Source organism: Mizuhopecten yessoensis, unplaced genomic scaffold, assembly GCF_002113885.1.
Source record: "Mizuhopecten yessoensis strain PY_sf001 unplaced genomic scaffold, ASM211388v2 scaffold10703, whole genome shotgun sequence".
Lineage (NCBI taxonomy): Eukaryota > Metazoa > Mollusca > Bivalvia > Pectinida > Pectinidae > Mizuhopecten > Mizuhopecten yessoensis.
In genome coordinates this window covers 580129-597354 of record NW_018408679.1, presented here as the reverse complement: position 1 = coordinate 597354, position 17226 = coordinate 580129, and the positions used below count along the sequence as shown (strand labels likewise).

Sequence of the window (17226 nt, the reverse complement as noted above, 5' to 3'; positions counted from 1 at the left end):
TAGCAACTTTGGAAATTAGAATGATAACAAAACCTTTCCAAAGGGTAAAAAAATATTTATAAAGGACACTGTTTTCAGTTGGTTAATTATGGTAAAGAATGGGAGGCTCAGGAATAAGGAATGGGGATGATCAATAGGTTCATTATATTTTCTTTTAATTTTTTCCTAAAAATCTCATTCAAGAGTAAAATTATGCGGTAACGAATCCATTGAAAAAACGACAAACCTCTTTAGGTATATTTTATACATATGGAGTACCTGTCAATGTGTGTATACGACAATGTCAATATAATCAAAGCCCTTGGGCTGCAGCTTAGCATCTAGAACTAAGGTCGCAGTACGTTGATCAAAACAGAACATATCATCTTTTGATTTTACATGAAGATTTACATCAAAATCTATATCATTATAAGGATTTGACAAGAGCGAAATTATGCATTGAATTCTATGTCAGATAGGTCTTATAGAGCTCATCATTTCCCCTAATGTAAACATTGCAATTAGTCTATCCTTATGTGGCAAATAAAGGTAAAAGGAAGTTAACTGTCTAATGATGTCAACTTTATGGGCAAATAATAGTACAGCTTTTATTGATTCATATCCAAATGTATTCTTCATGCCCAACTGAACATATGCATAGATAAAATCACTAAATCACAGAATAAAACTGGTCAGGTAAATATATGACCTGTGGACAGTGCCAACGATATGTCACCTGCTATAGACAGCTCTCACCTGTAAGGAAACAGTACCTTATCATGCTCCAGATTCTCCTCCACTGATCCTTATAAGATAGTCCAGTTTTTGGTAAAACCCTCTGACCTCATTGCCACCTGACCTTTTTACTTACTTGATTGTATTTGATGAAAATCCAGTGATTTTTACACAGAATTTCAGGCAATCCAATCTGTTGCTATGGTAACCCCTGTTGTGATGAATGGATATGGAGGAATTGATTTTTGTGTGTATGTGTAATTATTGTGATTTCCATACTGATCCACTGAAGTAACCCTATATCTACCTGACTTAAACCTGATTGGTTGCTGTCAGACATTGATTTTGTAGATCTATGGACTAGATATAGTCATTTCCACGGTGATCCCCAGTAACGAGGACAAAAGATTAACAAAAGATTAACGAAGACAAACACTGTCATTTTATAGGTAGTAAATAATGCAGACACTCCCAGCAGTGTCAATTGACCTATAATCTGTAGGACCATTTATCACGCTCAGCACACTGTCCAATAACAGAACTAAAATACTGTGAAACTCTTTTAGTAACACCGTCCAGCAGGTGTACGCTTGTAAATGTACTGATTGACTCTGGAGATTGCTAAAAATACACGAACAAAAAAGCGTAATCTACCTCAAAATAATGATACCAGACTAAAGAGAAACAAAGAAAGTAGATATATTCCTACATTTAATTTGTTTTTTCTTTGTTTTACCTTACTATAGACGGTATAAACAGTCATACCGTAGATCCAAAGATGTTTTGGGCATACCAAAGACGTCCATCCCCTAAAATGTTCATGGCAGCATGGTTATACACGTAGTAGATTAACGAATTGTACACAGAAAATTCTCACAAACTTATATTAGCATCCATTCTGTATTCAAAATATGGATCCCCCTCGATAATTTGTATCAAGCAAACGCTATAAATTCCCAGACCTGTAATACTATCAACAAAATTCTGCTTTACAAGCCACTGCCAAGGATGAAGTTTTAAATAAACCCAAGAGCTATTTATATATATATCAATTACCAATATTAAACTTTACCCCCAACCCCAATAGGGAATAGGTAACCCAAATGTAATGAAAATCATCATTTTGCACTAAACCAACTTTTATTCCATGCTAATTCTTCAATAGTGAACCCAGCCCCAGCACAAAAGGTGGGTTACCCCAGTCTGAATTTTCATATTACCAATCCCCCATCCCATGACAATAAATTAAACCAAGCTTTAATTGTTTCCTACTGACTATCATAAAGTGTTTAATACTTCCCTATACAAAATATAGTAAGGTTTACTCCCTCCCAGAGGAAGAGTGGAAGGTTAATTCCCATGGGTTAATGAAATTCATACGAACCTTTACTTCCATAAATAGTATTTGCTTCCAGCATATCTATGTCTGAAGGAGAGGACTGTTTAAATTGTATTTTAAGTTGGTTACAAGTTTTCTTTTTTTTGAAAAGAGTAAAAAAAGTAATGCACGGCAAACGATGCACAACAACAGACGGATAACAATCACGATGTCACACCAGACTTTGCCTCGGGTGACCTTAAAAATCAATTTGCCTGTATATATTATAAATTTGCACTTTGCAAACAGTATCTGTCAAGCCAGTATACAAATGAGTGAATGTTTTGCTATTTATTGTACATGTACATTGCATTGATGAAAAATCTGAAAAAAAAACAGTATCTGTCAGCACCCAGCACGCGATATTCCATCAAACCATCAATGATCCTATTGGTACAATGGCAATTATCTATTCCAAATACTGACCAGACATTCCTAATATTGAATATTTTGAAAAAGAAACCACATCAATGAATTCAGTACCCATTGCTGATATGAAAGGGAAACTTATCTCATTGATTTTAAATAAATGAATCCTAATTGACGATGGTATCATTATTGCACTCAATCACCTGGTATTGACTGGTAGCATGTTGACACTAAAAAACTCATTTTGTTTAATGTGAAATTAACACCAGAAAACCTGTCAGGTTGACATTTTGATTACGACGTAGATCTCTAGTGGTTACTGGAAACGAGGTTAAATGTCTGGGACAACAGAAACCCTTCTCTTTATCATTATTATAATATTGGTGTACATGTTCAAGTCGGGAAAATTTGCTTTAATTTTTCTTTTAAAGATTTTCCCCAGTACAGATATCAAAAACACAAATGTGTAAATCCTAAAATGACGCTATCTTGACATTTCAGATTAAATGTCTTTTACAAAGTTCCAACAGGGAGCGTTTATTAACAGTCACTCTGATCCAAGCTATTTGGCTAAGTCCTCCATCAGCGATTGAATGGTCCTCTGCCTTATTATGTCACATCCATATTTGAAAAACCAAATATGGATGTGGCATAAGGAGATAGACCATTCAATACCTGATGACGGCTAAGAATGAAACTTGGATCAAGAATGACCGTTGATATTTATTTTACTTGACATTTTAGGCTTTTAACAAAATGATATTCATGCAATTTATGCGAAGAAGTACATCAGTTAAAGCAGAACATTCTCTTTCATGATTATATCAATAGGTGCTATGGGCCCTGATTGTTATGGGCCCTGGTTGTTATGTACCTGGTTGCTATGGGCCCTGGTTGTTATGGGCCCTGGTTGCTATGGACCAAACCCAATTAGCTCACCATGTCATTGAAACAATTTTAATTCATAATTTCATTTTTGTCATTGGATGTTAATTTCAAATCATTCAAGACAATCTAGTGAGGTACACAAATATAAATTTTATTAATTTTACAAAAAATATGAAATAATCAAGTCTTTACAACTTATACTAATCACTCTCGTTGGCCCGAATGTTACTGTTGGAGGAAACCGGAGTATCGGGAGAAAACTCAGGTGGTCAGGCAGGTGACCCCCATACTTTTTCATGTCTGATCGGGGAATCGAACCCCAGCCGCCTTGGTGAAAGGCAAGTATGCTATCCACGGCGCCACCCGACCTCCCTAGGTGAGGTTCTTAACAACTGGACCCTACTCATTATTAAGTGATGAATAATCTATTTGGGTCAGCTGTCCTTTTAAAATTAATATGGACAATTAATCATTATAAATCTCCTACCATTTAATAGATAGTGCTACCAATCCATGTGTCCTGTATATGTTTGTAGTATATTCTGCAGTCTGGGTCAGCTGCTGTCCCTCCAAGGTTTCTGTTGAAAATCCTTTTAGTGTCTCTCTTGATAAAATGATCATAACTCGACATACAATTGTACCACTGCTGACAGATTCATCCACTGTATAAACTGTCCTCATATAAAGTGTACTATGTCCAGGGTTTTGCCAGCTATTTTTGGAAAAGGCCCCAGGTCAGGAATTGGGAAAATATCATCAGCATTTGGCAAAAATTGGGAAATATCTATTTTGAGAAAATATCACAAGTTTAGAAAATATCACAAGTTTAGAAAATATAAACCTACAATGTGATGAAAAAATAATTCCCTTTCTAGAGCTGTTTTTTACAGTAAAATATATAGCAAATAAGAAAACATCAATTTTCAGTGATTTTGTTTATTCAATTTCAAATTTTCGCTATTTATGTATTTTGAATGCTTCATCATGATAGTAATACTTTGATCGGTTGCACTTACACAAACAAACTAACAAGCTGTGTGAGGGTTTTTTAATTTGTTTACAACATTAATCTGCTAACTTTCATCCATCTTACCTGCCTCATAGTGTCAAGTCCACAAGTCACCATCCAATCAATAAGTCATCTTCTTCATAACCACAGCATGATGCAGATAGTTGAAATCCCTACCAAGAACAAATGAACACCTGTAAAAAGTAAATAGTTCCATTGCCTTATCTCTGGTATTATTTTCACCTGGTCACATAAAACCTGATATCAATACCAGAAGAAGAAAAGTTTTTGTTTATCTTGCAATTGTATCTCATTATCTGCCCATCTACCTGTATGGTCTGTTTACCTGTCTATTTACCTGTGAGAATGGCTGCTGATGCTGTGACGACCACAGAGGATATGTCACTGGTCTATGGATCACATTAGATCCAGCTGCACAAGGACTTAGCAATCAATACTCAGGTAATGGCATCGTTACGTGCAAGATGAAACAGAGATTTGCATAAATCACTACATAAGGTCCATGGCAAGGGCTTATAAACCCATCAGGGAGGAAATGATGACGACGAGTCACAAATTTAATTTCAAATAAAAATATCAAACCATACAAATATACGAAATTACTTAGCAATTATTGGTTATCATTTTTAGATATAAGATATTTCATCAATAATCATTTTTATATACACGGTTTAAAAATAACAGGTTTACATCAGGCCCATGGGCCTTCACAGTATTTTGAGAAAAATTAACAGTGCTGTAATAGATACAGAATGCATGATCTCTTGTTAGAAAAACACAGTGCTAGCCATGTCCTTCAATATTTTAAGCAGAGATTCTGGCATGAGAAACAACAATCTACATCATTGATAAGGAGCTGGAAAAGTCAATCAGCTTACAACTATATTAATCAAATTAGTCCTTATATCTACATGTACAACCAGAAAACCCTCTCAAAAACAAAATTACACATGGCTTTGAGAGGAAGTGTCTTAGGGTGACATGGTATTGAGAGGAAGTGTCTCAGTGTGACATGGTATTGAGAGGAAGTGTCTCAGTGTGACATGGTATTGAGAGGAAGTGTCTCAGTGTGACATGGTATTGAGAGGAAGTGTCTCAGTGTGACATGGTATTGAGAGGAAGTGTCTCAGTGTGACATGGTATTGAGAGGAAGTGTCTCAGTGTGACATGGTATTGAGAGGAAGTGTCTCAGTGTGACATGGTATTGAGAGGAAGTGTCTCAGTGTGACATGGTATTGAGAGGAAGTGTCTCAGTGTGACATGGTATTGAGAGGAAGTGTCTCAGTGTGACATGGTATTGAGAGGAAGTGTCTCAGTGTGACATGGTATTGAGAGGAAGTGTCTCAGTGTGACATGGTATTGAGAGGAAGTGTCTCAGTGTGACATGGTATTGAGAGGAAGTGTCTCAGTGTGACATGGTATTGAGAGGAAGTGTCTCAGTGTGACATGGTATTGAGAGGAAGTGTCTCAGTGTGACATGGTATTGAGAGGAAGTGTCTCAGTGTGACATGGTATTGAGAGGAAGTGTCTCAGTGTGACATGGTATTGAGAGGAAGTGTCTCAGTGTGACATGGTATTGAGAGGAAGTGTCTCAGTGTGACATGGTATTGAGAGGAAGTGTCTCAGTGTGACATGGTATTGAGAGGAAGTGTCTCAGTGTGACATGGTATTGAGAGGAAGTGTCTCAGTGTGACATGGTATTGAGAGGAAGTGTCTCAGTGTGACATGGTATTGAGAGGAAGTGTCTCAGTGTGACATGGTATTGAGAGGAAGTGTCTCAGTGTGACATGGTATTGAGAGGAAGTGTCTCAGTGTGACATGGTATTGAGAGGAAGTGTCTCAGTGTGACATGGTATTGAGAGGAAGTGTCTCAGTGTGACATGGTATTGAGAGGAAGTGTCTCAGTGTGACATGGTATTGAGAGGAAGTGTCTCAGTGTGACATGGTATTGAGAGGAAGTGTCTCAGTGTGACATGGTATTGAGAGGAAGTGTCTCAGTGTGACATGGTATTGAGAGGAAGTGTCTCAGTGTGACATGGTATTGAGAGGAAGTGTCTCAGTGTGACATGGTATTGAGAGGAAGTGTCTCAGTGTGACATGGTATTGAGAGGAAGTGTCTCAGTGTGACATGGTATTGAGAGGAAGTGTCTCAGTGTGACATGGTATTGAGAGGAAGTGTCTCAGTGTGACATGGTATTGAGAGGAAGTGTCTCAGTGTGACATGGTATTGAGAGGAAGTGTCTCAGTGTGACATGGTATTGAGAGGAAGTGTCTCAGTGTGACATGGTATTGAGAGGAAGTGTCTCAGTGTGACATGGTATTGAGAGGAAGTGTCTCAGTGTGACATGGTATTGAGAGGAAGTGTCTCAGTGTGACATGGTATTGAGAGGAAGTGTCTCAGTGTGACATGGTATTGAGAGGAAGTGTCTCAGTGTGACATGGTATTGAGAGGAAGTGTCTCAGTGTGACATGGTATTGAGAGGAAGTGTCTCAGTGTGACATGGTATTGAGAGGAAGTGTCTCAGTGTGACATGGTATTGAGAGGAAGTGTCTCAGTGTGACATGGTATTGAGAGGAAGTGTCTCAGTGTGACATGGTATTGAGAGGAAGTGTCTCAGTGTGACATGGTATTGAGAGGAAGTGTCTCAGGGTGACATGGTATTGAGAGGAAGTGTCTCAGTGTGACATGGTATTGAGAAAGTGCCTTAGGGTGACATGGTATTGAGAGGAAGTGTCTCAGTGTGACATGGTATTGAGAAAGTGTCTTAGGGTGACATGGTATTGAGAGGAAGTGTCTCAGTGTGATATGGTATTGAGGGGAAGTGTCTCAGTGTGACATGGTATTGAATCCAAGTGTATGAGTGAATGTTTTGCTATAGAGGAAGTGTCTCAGTGTGACATGGTATTGAGAGGAAGTGTCTTAGCGGGACGTGTTATTGAGAGGAAGGGTCTTAGCGGGACATGGTATTGAGAGGAAGTGTCTTAGCGGGACGTGTTATTGAGAGGAAGGGTCTTAGCGGGACATGGTATTGAGAGGAAGTGTCTTAGTGTGACATGCTATTAAGAGGATGTGTCTCAGTGTGACATGGTATTGAGAGGAAGTGTCACAGTGTGACATGGTATTGAGAGAAAGTGTCTAAGCTGGACATGGTATTGAGAGGAAGTGTCTTAGGATAACATGGTAGTGAGAGGAAGTGTCTCAGTGTGACATGTTATTGAGAGGAAGTGTCTCAGCGTGACATGTTATTGAGAGGAAGGGTCTTAGCGTGACATGTTATTGAGAGGAAGTGTCTTAGGGCGACATGCTATTGAGAGGAAGTGTCTCGGTGTGACATGCTATTGAGAGGAAGTGTCTCGGTGTGACATGGTATTGAGAGGAAGTGTCTCGGTGTGACATGTAGGTACCATGGTATTGAGGTCAGTGTATACAATATTACTTATATATTGTGCGTGATCACTTAATTGAGGAACTGTCACTATATCAACAAATACATTTCAGCCAGTGCTACCCAAACAATCAATATCAATAGTACATAATGTATGGCTTTTATTCATTAATCCCTGAAATTTTATAATTACAGTCCATGAGGGAGCATTCAAAATACATAAATAACAAAAAATTGAAACGGAATAAACACAAACACTGAAAATGTATGTGTTTGTTTATTGCTATAAATTTTACTGTAAGAAACAGCTAGAGGAAAATTGTTTGCTAACCATATTTTAGGGTTTTTTCCCCAAACTATGATATTTTTCCAAACATGTATGTGTGGAAACATCAATGATATTTCCCAATTTTTGCCAAATGCCGATGGTATTTTCCCAATTCCTGCTCAGGGGCTCTTTCCCAAATAGCTGGCAAAACCCCTATTATAGGTACATGGTCTTTTCAAACAGGTGGTCTTTACAGACAGGTGGTCTTTACAAACAGGTGGTCTTTACAGATAGGTGGTCTTTACAGATAGGTGGTCTTTACAAACAGGTGGTCTTTATATACAGATGGTCTTAACAGACAGGTGGTCTTTACAGACAGGTGGTCTTTACAGACAGATGGTCTTTACAGACAGGTGGTCTTTCTGGAAAAGTGGTCTGGGTCAAGTAAAGAAGTTTCCTGTTGTTCAGCATATTTGCGTTCTCAGCAGTCAAACCCATAGTAGTCAGAAAATCAATTACAATATATTTAGACCAGCACTTAAAAAATGCAATCCTCCATTGATGTAGGTACAAAGTTACTTATCGAGAGATTTAACACGTACATGTCAATCAAAAAACTGATAAAACAGTTTTAATCTTACTACTATTAGAAGAATTTTTTGAGAAAACTAAATTACTTAGATTCAGTCAGAGCTGCTGGGAACTGAATATTATTCTTCAATTGCGCACTATGTTAGATTTTGCATGTGGCACAATAAAAACAATATGTTTTTGCTTTCCCTACCTGCTGTTTTTTCACAATTGAACAGAAAGAAATATAGAAGAATAAAGTTGAGATTGATACTTTTGAGGATAATCAATTTAAATTAAGAAATACATCAATATCACTAATAGATCCAATACACAATAACTCAGACTATGTATATTAAGTAGAACTTTGGGGGATATATTATACAAATGTAATAATAAAATAATCTTTCAACTTCCTTCCCATTTTTTAATCTCAAAGATGAAACAATTATTCAATTTCATTTTTCAACCAACAAAAGCGATACTGTTTCCAAAATCATTATGTATTCTACAGACANAGTGAACATGTAAACCTGTCAGTAGCAAAAGCAAACAGAAATGTAGGAATGATCTTTAGGACCTTTAGCTGTGTAAACAAAGAAATGTTCATTACCCTATACAAATCCCTTGTAAGACCATATCTAGAGACCGCTGTTGTAGTTTGGGCACCCATGCTTATAAAGGATAAGATATCTATAGAAAATGTGCAAAGAAGAGCCACCAAACTGGTCCCTGGTATCAAAGACTTATCCTATCCTGAAAGACTTAAGGCTCTTGGGCTACCAACAATGGAGTACAGGAGACTAAGGTCAGATATGGTACAAACCTTTAAGATAATAAATGGGATAGACAACATCAAAGATGACTTTCTAAAAATCAATGCAACAAGAACAACCAGAGGTCACAACCAGAAACTTGAAAAACTGAGGTGTAGAAGTAATCTGCGTGGCCATTCGTTCAAATTTAGAATTGTAAATGATTGGAATGGTCTCTCTGATCAAGTGGTTAATGCCCCATCTCTGTTTTCTTTTAAGACCAGGTTAAACAAATACTGGATAAATCACCCCATTAAGTTCGAACCAAGCTTCTACTAATTAGCTGGGTTATATAATTAACACATACAACTTCCCAAATGTTCAATCCAAATTCAGTACTTTTTTTAACTCATTAAACCCTTTAAATATCTATACTTCTAAGTACAGGTATCATGACAGGTCTATACAGGCCTGTCAGTCCTTTTTTTATAACTGAATACCCTTATCTTATATGAAATTATTATACTACCCTTGTTATCACCCACTGCACCTGTAAATAATTATCACTAGTTATTGAAAAACAAGTCTTCTTCAATACCTCCTAATGCAACCGGAAGTGAAGTGGACAGAATTAAGAAGCACCTCAAGAAGCGACTGACGCTTACAACGGTGTCATAATCAATGAACCAATGAACCAAAGTTTTCTCCGTGTTTATTCATTTTATAAATGTCATGCTGTTATGAATATAATGGTGAATTTTGATTAAGTTATTTTGTTGTCCGTGTTAGATCCTTACATGAGTGGTATGCTTACTGAAAACAGTCTTTATTACAGCATGTACGGGTGTTTAACTACCGGGTCGAATCTAGTGGAACACGTTCTGCGTTGAAAAGTTGAAACTTCGCGGTAAATGGAGTTGTCTTCTCTTCACAATTCCTTATCACCAATGTGTTTAACTTTTACCTCGAGATACATGTTCACCCTAAGCATGTCGCTGTCAAATATTAATAGTAATTTTGTCAACCGAGACCATCATGTTTCTGTACGGCGGGTTGTAAGAGATGTTTTGATGATTTTAGAAAGTACATCGCATTTTATTGGGTATGTATAGGCGAAGAGGTTATCAGGGTTACCCTTCAGGTATGTGTAAGCAGAATCTGAATCATTCAGTGATTGAATGAACGTATTACAGCAGATTCTTCTTCAAAACCGCAGTCCCTCTACCTCCAAATATTGAACTTCTGCTCTCTTTCTCTTCATTCCACACTACGCACATTACACAATTTCTAAACTGTTGAAGTAGGTTATTTTACGGTTAAAGTAGAAAAAGATCTGCAGTTGGTCTAACAACAGCCGATGTAAATTTTGTACGGACTGGAATGTGGACTATTTATTTTATGTCGCGCTCACTTCAAATTTCAGAGCGAAGTTGTTATGATTTATACTTATTTATATTCTATTTTCTCTACTGTATAAATATCACAAAATTAAACCGGTCAAATTAGATCAGCGTTAGAATTTATAAAATAATTATCGTATTTATGGACCTCTGATTGCATCTGTTGGCAGATTACAGAGCTCTTCATCAATGTTACGAAATGTATTTGTACGTGTTACGATCGAAATCGTGACCCCCTAGTAGAGCATCTATTACTGTTTTGCTCAAAATAATTCATAATAAGAATAATTGTTCAAATCCATAGTTTTACTTTAGCATTTATTCATAATATTAAACTTTACTCTTTATTCACTTCTGAATCCATTCAATGAACAGTAAGTTGATATATATCTATTTAATAGTTTTGGTATAGCAAAGAGTGTTCTGGAAAAGATGAAAGCAGATGAATTGGCCAATGACACATGTATACAAATGTAGACTTTATTTTTAGCGTTTGCCTTTAGCACTTTTTGGTAGACTGGTGTTTACGTCTGTGTGAGTCATCATGGTCACTGCACCTAATCTTGATATAAATGTATGTTATGTACTGTTACATCCATGTAGCCAATTTAATTACAATAAACATGTACATCCTATCTCTTTACTATCAATCTTACTTAATTTTCTCACTTTACTGTAATTATAAGACAGTATCACCTGTGCCAACTCTTTGAAATATCTATTGGGGAGATTCCTTGTGCTTAGTAAAACTAAATTAAAAAACATGCTTGTATGCTCAAGTATACACTAAAGTTTTCAGGAAGATTTTTTATAAACAACATATTTTTGTAATTTCTCTTTTTATGATTAATATGGACCGTCAATCTTATCAATCATAAATGTCTATACACATTAAAAAATCTCGAAAGTTTATGTAAATAAAAAACTATTTAGTTAAGTACAAAATTCAACATTATTGATATAAAAAGTCAGGCTTTACTTGCTAATAATCAGACTAAAAGGACTTCCCAAAAAACGAGAAATTGCTTCTAGGGCCTAGTAGATTTTTTTTAGCACCATCTGGCGCTACGCGCCTCAAACGCTCAATCCTCTGTAAGCATACACTTCGAAAAATGATTTGCTATGCCACTGTATGTTCCTGTCAGATCTGATGAACACATTACATTGTAGAATATAGGAATAGTTTATTTAAGTTATTCTACTGGCTGAAAATGTTAAATTTAAGGGTCCAAAATAGGGAGTCTTCCTAGCCTGTAAAAGAAGTGTCATGTATGATGGAGATATATATTGACATTATCTGATTGCAGTTGTTATTATGTACATTGCAAACTCATTGCCAATTTGAATGATTACTTGCATAAATGTGTCAAATAATTTAGAATGGAACTATGACTAAGTGAGACACAAGAGTTGGTTATAGTACTGCCTTCTATGTTTGTAAGCTAGCTTTTCCAATGATGCAGTATATATAAATAAAGCACTCACTAGTTAAGCAACGTTAAGTGTGGTCAGTGGCTGGATGGGTGACCCCCTGCACATTACAGACTTTCGCCTCCATGTCTTACTTTTCAGAATAATGTAAATCAGATTGACATCAATAGACATTTACACTTCCCTTCATGCATATATTATTTCAGGTAGAGAACAAGAGAAAGTGCCAAGATGACGCAGATTGTAAAGTCAGGTTACCTTAAGCGGTATAGTAGTAAGTTATCTAGATTTATTCACTTCATGTTATGTTGTTTAAAGATTTTGAAATTGTTTAAGAATAATTTAAGTCAGTACATGTATTTTCAGAAATATGCATGAATTAACCATCATTTTCAATTGTAAATTGAAGAAAAGCTTGTTTAATGTTTATCACTTCATTTCTTTGATTGACCAATTATTCATAAATATTTATTCCTTGAAATGTTACTTTCAATAATGGAAAAAAAATACATCCCATAAGTCAACAATTTAAGTGTTCATGAATAGAACCTACAAAATATCTTGCACACAAGAATAACATGATTAACAGTTAGCTGTTTAACAGAAAAGTTCTTCTATTACAAAGATACAATATGTTCAAAGTGAGGTATATATGTTAATTTATAATACGCTTAATGATACTTTATAATGCAATATATATACATTGGTGCGAGTTTTGGAAGTATTGTCCATATAACAGATAAAGTGTACCAGTATTCTTTTTATAAAACAGCTCTAATGTAATATAATCGTCACACAGCTTAGTTTATCACGTTTCCATGACACTCCTTGATTTATGATTTCTCCCCCAGAGAGCATGTTCTCTGGAGGCTGGCAGACAGTGTGGGTGATACTGTACAGTGACAGTAACCTTGTTATCTACAAACGTCAAGGTGACAATGAGGTCAAGGGCAAAGTTCACATGAAGGTAAGCTACATATATAAACAAATTACAGATGTATCAACAGAAATAGATCATCCAGTATTGTTTCTGTCTAATGTTGAAATATACTTATCACATTTTGTTCTACTTGCTTTGTTTTAAAGTCATTGGATAATTTGAAAGTTTGTAAGACTCTATTTTAGAAAAAACTCAATCACATGTTTATAAGATTCTATTATAGACCAGGGTTTTTGCCAGGTGTTTATAGGGTCCGGTACAAGGACACATTCCCAATTGAAAAATGACCCTGAATTTTCCCATTTTCAGTCTGAATTTTCCCAATTGGATTAAAAAGCATGTTTATACAAGTTTCTTGTTGTTATATGTGCAACATTCAAAGTATTACTTTCCATGAAGCGAGCATTCAAAAAACATAAGTAACAACAATTTGAAATTGAATACAGGTAAACAAAACCCCTGAAAATTGATGTGTTTATTTAGTGCTATACATATGCATTTTACTGTAAGAAACAGCTAGAGGAAAACATTTTGCTAATCACGAAATTTATTTTTTCCAAACTAATGGTATTTTCCCCAACCTGCACATGTGGGAACACTGATGATATTTCCCAACTTTTACCAAATGCCGATGATACTTTCCGTGTTCCTGCTCAGGGGCCATTCCCCAAAATAGCTGGCAAAACCCTTGTAGACAAAACAATGAGAAATATTAGCATCGTAGTATTTAGATCTGAAATTATGTGACAGTGACAAAAATTGTCTATTAAAATCAGGATCGTTATCAAGTGCTCTCCTTTGTTTTGAAGGATGTGTCTAAGAGGTTTGCCTTTGGTGACTACACTAATGGTATGGAAGGCCGTCCACAGCTGCCCTCGGGAGCTGCCTATAGCCAGATGCTGGCCGTGCCCACAAGAAACAACAGCAAGGCAAAGATATACTGGTTCCTGGTCGCAAGTGATAATGAACTACAGTAGGTGTACAACGCAATGCCTTTCTACCAGTGTCATACAGAGCATTATGACATGATTGACCATCTCTTTCCACATATTTTTTGTCAATGTTTCAGTCATATTTTCTGTTTCAGTGGCTTTCGATGATATTCCTAGGGTCAGTTTGTGTTTCTTTAATATCTAAATAGCCAAAATAGAAGTATGGATACAGAATATTAAGGTGATTTCTGTATGTATAAAACATTTTTTTGCTGTAAACAGCTTTTAGTTTGAAATATAAGGAAAAATACAAATCGTAAAGTGAAGAATCAACAGATTAACGGGTTTAGAATTCTTAGATCTATAGTGTTATGTGATTAGAATGTAGAGTCATGTGGAGTTGTGAATTTTATGTAATTATTTGTATTTTATTCTTTGTTAACAGTGAGTGGATGGCAGCCATAGTCAGCACTGTAAGTTTGCTATCAGCTACATGACTGGTATTCAATAAGATCACAACTCATAGTCATCGTTCATACTCAATAAGATCTGTACTTGTACTCAATAAAATCACAACTCATAGTCATCATTTGTACTCAATAAGATAACTCATAGTTACTGTTTGTAATCACTAAGATCTGTACTGATACTCAATAAGATAACTCATAGTGACCATTCGTAATCACTAAGATCTGTAATGGTACTCAATAAGATAACTCATAGTTACCATTCGTAATCACTTAGATCTGTACTAATACTCAATAAGATAACTCATAGTTACCGTTCGTAATCACTAAGATCTGTACTGATACTCAATAAGATAACTCATAGTTACCCTTCCTAATCACTAAGATCTGTACTGATACTCAATAAAGATAACTCATAGTAACCGTTCGTAATCACTAAGATCTGTACTGATACTCAATAAGATAACTCATGGTTACCATTCGTAATCACTAATATCTGTACTGATACTCAATAAGATAACTCATAGTTACCATTCGTAATCACTTAGATCTGTACTAATACTCAATAAGATAACTCATAGTTACCCTTCCTAATCACTAAGATCTGTACTGATACTCAATAAAGATAACTCATAGTTACTGTTTGTAATCACTAAGATCTGTACTGATACTCAATAAAGATAACTCATAGTAACCATTCGTAATCACTAAGATCTGTACTGATACTCAATAAGATAACTCATAGTGACCGTTCGTAATCACTAAGATCTGTAATGGTACTCAATAAGATAACTCATAGTTACCATTCGTAATCACTAAGATCTGTACTGATACTCAATAAGATTACTCATAGTTACCATTCGTAATCACTAAGATCTGTACTTGTACTCAATAAGATAACTCATAGTTACCATTCGTAATTACTAAGATCTGTACTGATACTCAATAAGATAACTCATAGTCACCGTTCGTAATCACTAAGATCTGTACTGGTACTCAATAAGATAACTCATAGTTACCGTTCGTAATCTTTAAGATCTGTACTAATACTCAATAAGATAACTCATAGTAACCGTTCGTAATCACTAAGATCTGTACTGATACTCAATAAGATAACTCATAGTTACCCGTCGTAATCACTTAGATTTGTTTTGATACTCTCTAAGATCACAACTAATACTAATTAGCTACTGATACTACCGTGACTTACCAAAGGACTTAAAGATATGGAGGATACTAAATGTTTTCCTACATTTAACAAGTATGGCAAAGCAAATGCAAGTTTTTGCAATGGTAAACGACAAGTGAAGAAATCGGTATATTCAGCTATATGAGTAAAATGTATATGGCTGTTGATGAAAAAAGTGGAAAGTTTCTGGAGTTAGTAGTGCAATATCTTTGCCACTGATTCCAATGACACAATGATGCTGGACAACAAATTCACACACCAGGTGGAAGGGTCTACTGAATGCAATTCTACTGTTGTCTTCTTTTATCCTTTAAGATTTGGTTACAAAAAATATTATCAGGTGTGTAGTTAAGTAAAAACCTAAGTGTATGTAGCGAAGACAATTAAACAATCACTTATTCTCCTGTCACTTTATCTGCATCTGAACATAAAATCTTAATTGAGTACAGTAAATATAAAAAAATATTCTGATTGGCTAATACTAAAATTAACATCTTTACACTGCGACAGTTTTTACTTTTCAAAAGGAAAAGATGACCATGACAACGTCGTGCTGGGTGTAACAACTTAAATCCAAGTTAACGTTGAATAGTCTATACACATGAGGCGTGTCATCATCAGAACCTATTATTACTTTTATATTTGTCAGTGTGTGAAAGATATCAGTTTTATCAAGTCGATAGATTCCAATAAATATCGCACTGTCAAAAATGTACTAAATAGCAATTCTTTTGTTACCAATACATTATGTCAGACCTCACTAATCTTACAATTGTATTGTAGCTTCCACCTCCTCCTCAGCATAATGCTCAAAAACAGCAGCCAGCATCCATGCAGGCCCAGACGGCTCCACAGACCCACGCACAGTACCCATCTCAGCCTCAGCCTGGGTATGGTGGGGCTGCCCCTCCCCCTTACTCACCAGCACCCCCTGCCCCAGGGGGTATAGGCTTTGACGGATTTGCAGGTATTGCATTTGTTCTATTCTGAGAGATATATATCATTAGTGACAGAAATGACTTCTCAGGCCCCATGGGGCCTCTGATTCTATATATATGTATTATAAAGCTATTTTTAGCTCACCTGGCACGAAGTGCCAAGTGAGCTTATGCCGTGGTGCGGCGTCCGTCGTCCGTCCGGCATCCGTCCGGCGTCAATATTTTACTTTAAACGACTTCTTCTTAATAACCGAAAGGCCTAGGGTGATGATATTTGGCCAGATGCAAACTGGGATGAAGGGCTACCAAGTTTGTTCAAATAAATGACCTTCATCTATTTTCAAGGTCACAGGGGTCAAATATGTTGAAAACTTTAAACAACTTCTTCTCAATAACCAAGCTGCCCAGGGAGATGATATTTGGTCAGTAGCATGCTAGGGTGAAGGGCTACCAAGTTTGTTCAAATGAATGACCTTCAATTATATTCAAGGTCACAGGGGTCAATTGTCTTAAAAAACCTTTAAATAACTTCTTCTGAATAACCAAAATGCCCTGGGTGATGATATTTGGC

At 36.1% G+C, this 17226-nt stretch overlaps 2 protein-coding genes across 5 annotated transcripts in view; one reads left to right on the top strand and one right to left on the bottom strand.

Moving 5' to 3' along the window:
• LOC110461901 overlaps positions 1-4800 on the bottom strand; it is a 112146-nt gene extending 107346 nt beyond the window's left edge. For all 4 annotated transcript variants that reach the window (XM_021515629.1, XM_021515630.1, XM_021515631.1 and 1 more), the window contains exons 1-2: positions 4717-4800; positions 4443-4531 (exon numbers count right to left, since the gene is read on the bottom strand). The gene's annotated coding sequence lies outside the window, so the exon portion shown is untranslated. The remainder of the gene's footprint in view (positions 1-4442; positions 4532-4716) is intronic.
• A 5545-nt stretch (positions 4801-10345) lies between these two features.
• The window catches only part of LOC110461894 (translation initiation factor IF-2-like), a 10303-nt gene continuing 3422 nt past the window's right edge, over positions 10346-17226 (top strand). Inside the window, exons 1-6 of the mRNA XM_021515620.1 lie at positions 10346-10460; positions 12396-12463; positions 13041-13156; positions 13939-14102; positions 14507-14534; positions 16501-16684. Of these exons, the coding sequence (XP_021371295.1) occupies positions 12421-12463; positions 13041-13156; positions 13939-14102; positions 14507-14534; positions 16501-16684 (535 nt within the window). The 5' untranslated portion in view covers positions 10346-10460; positions 12396-12420. The remainder of the gene's footprint in view (positions 10461-12395; positions 12464-13040; positions 13157-13938; positions 14103-14506; positions 14535-16500; positions 16685-17226) is intronic.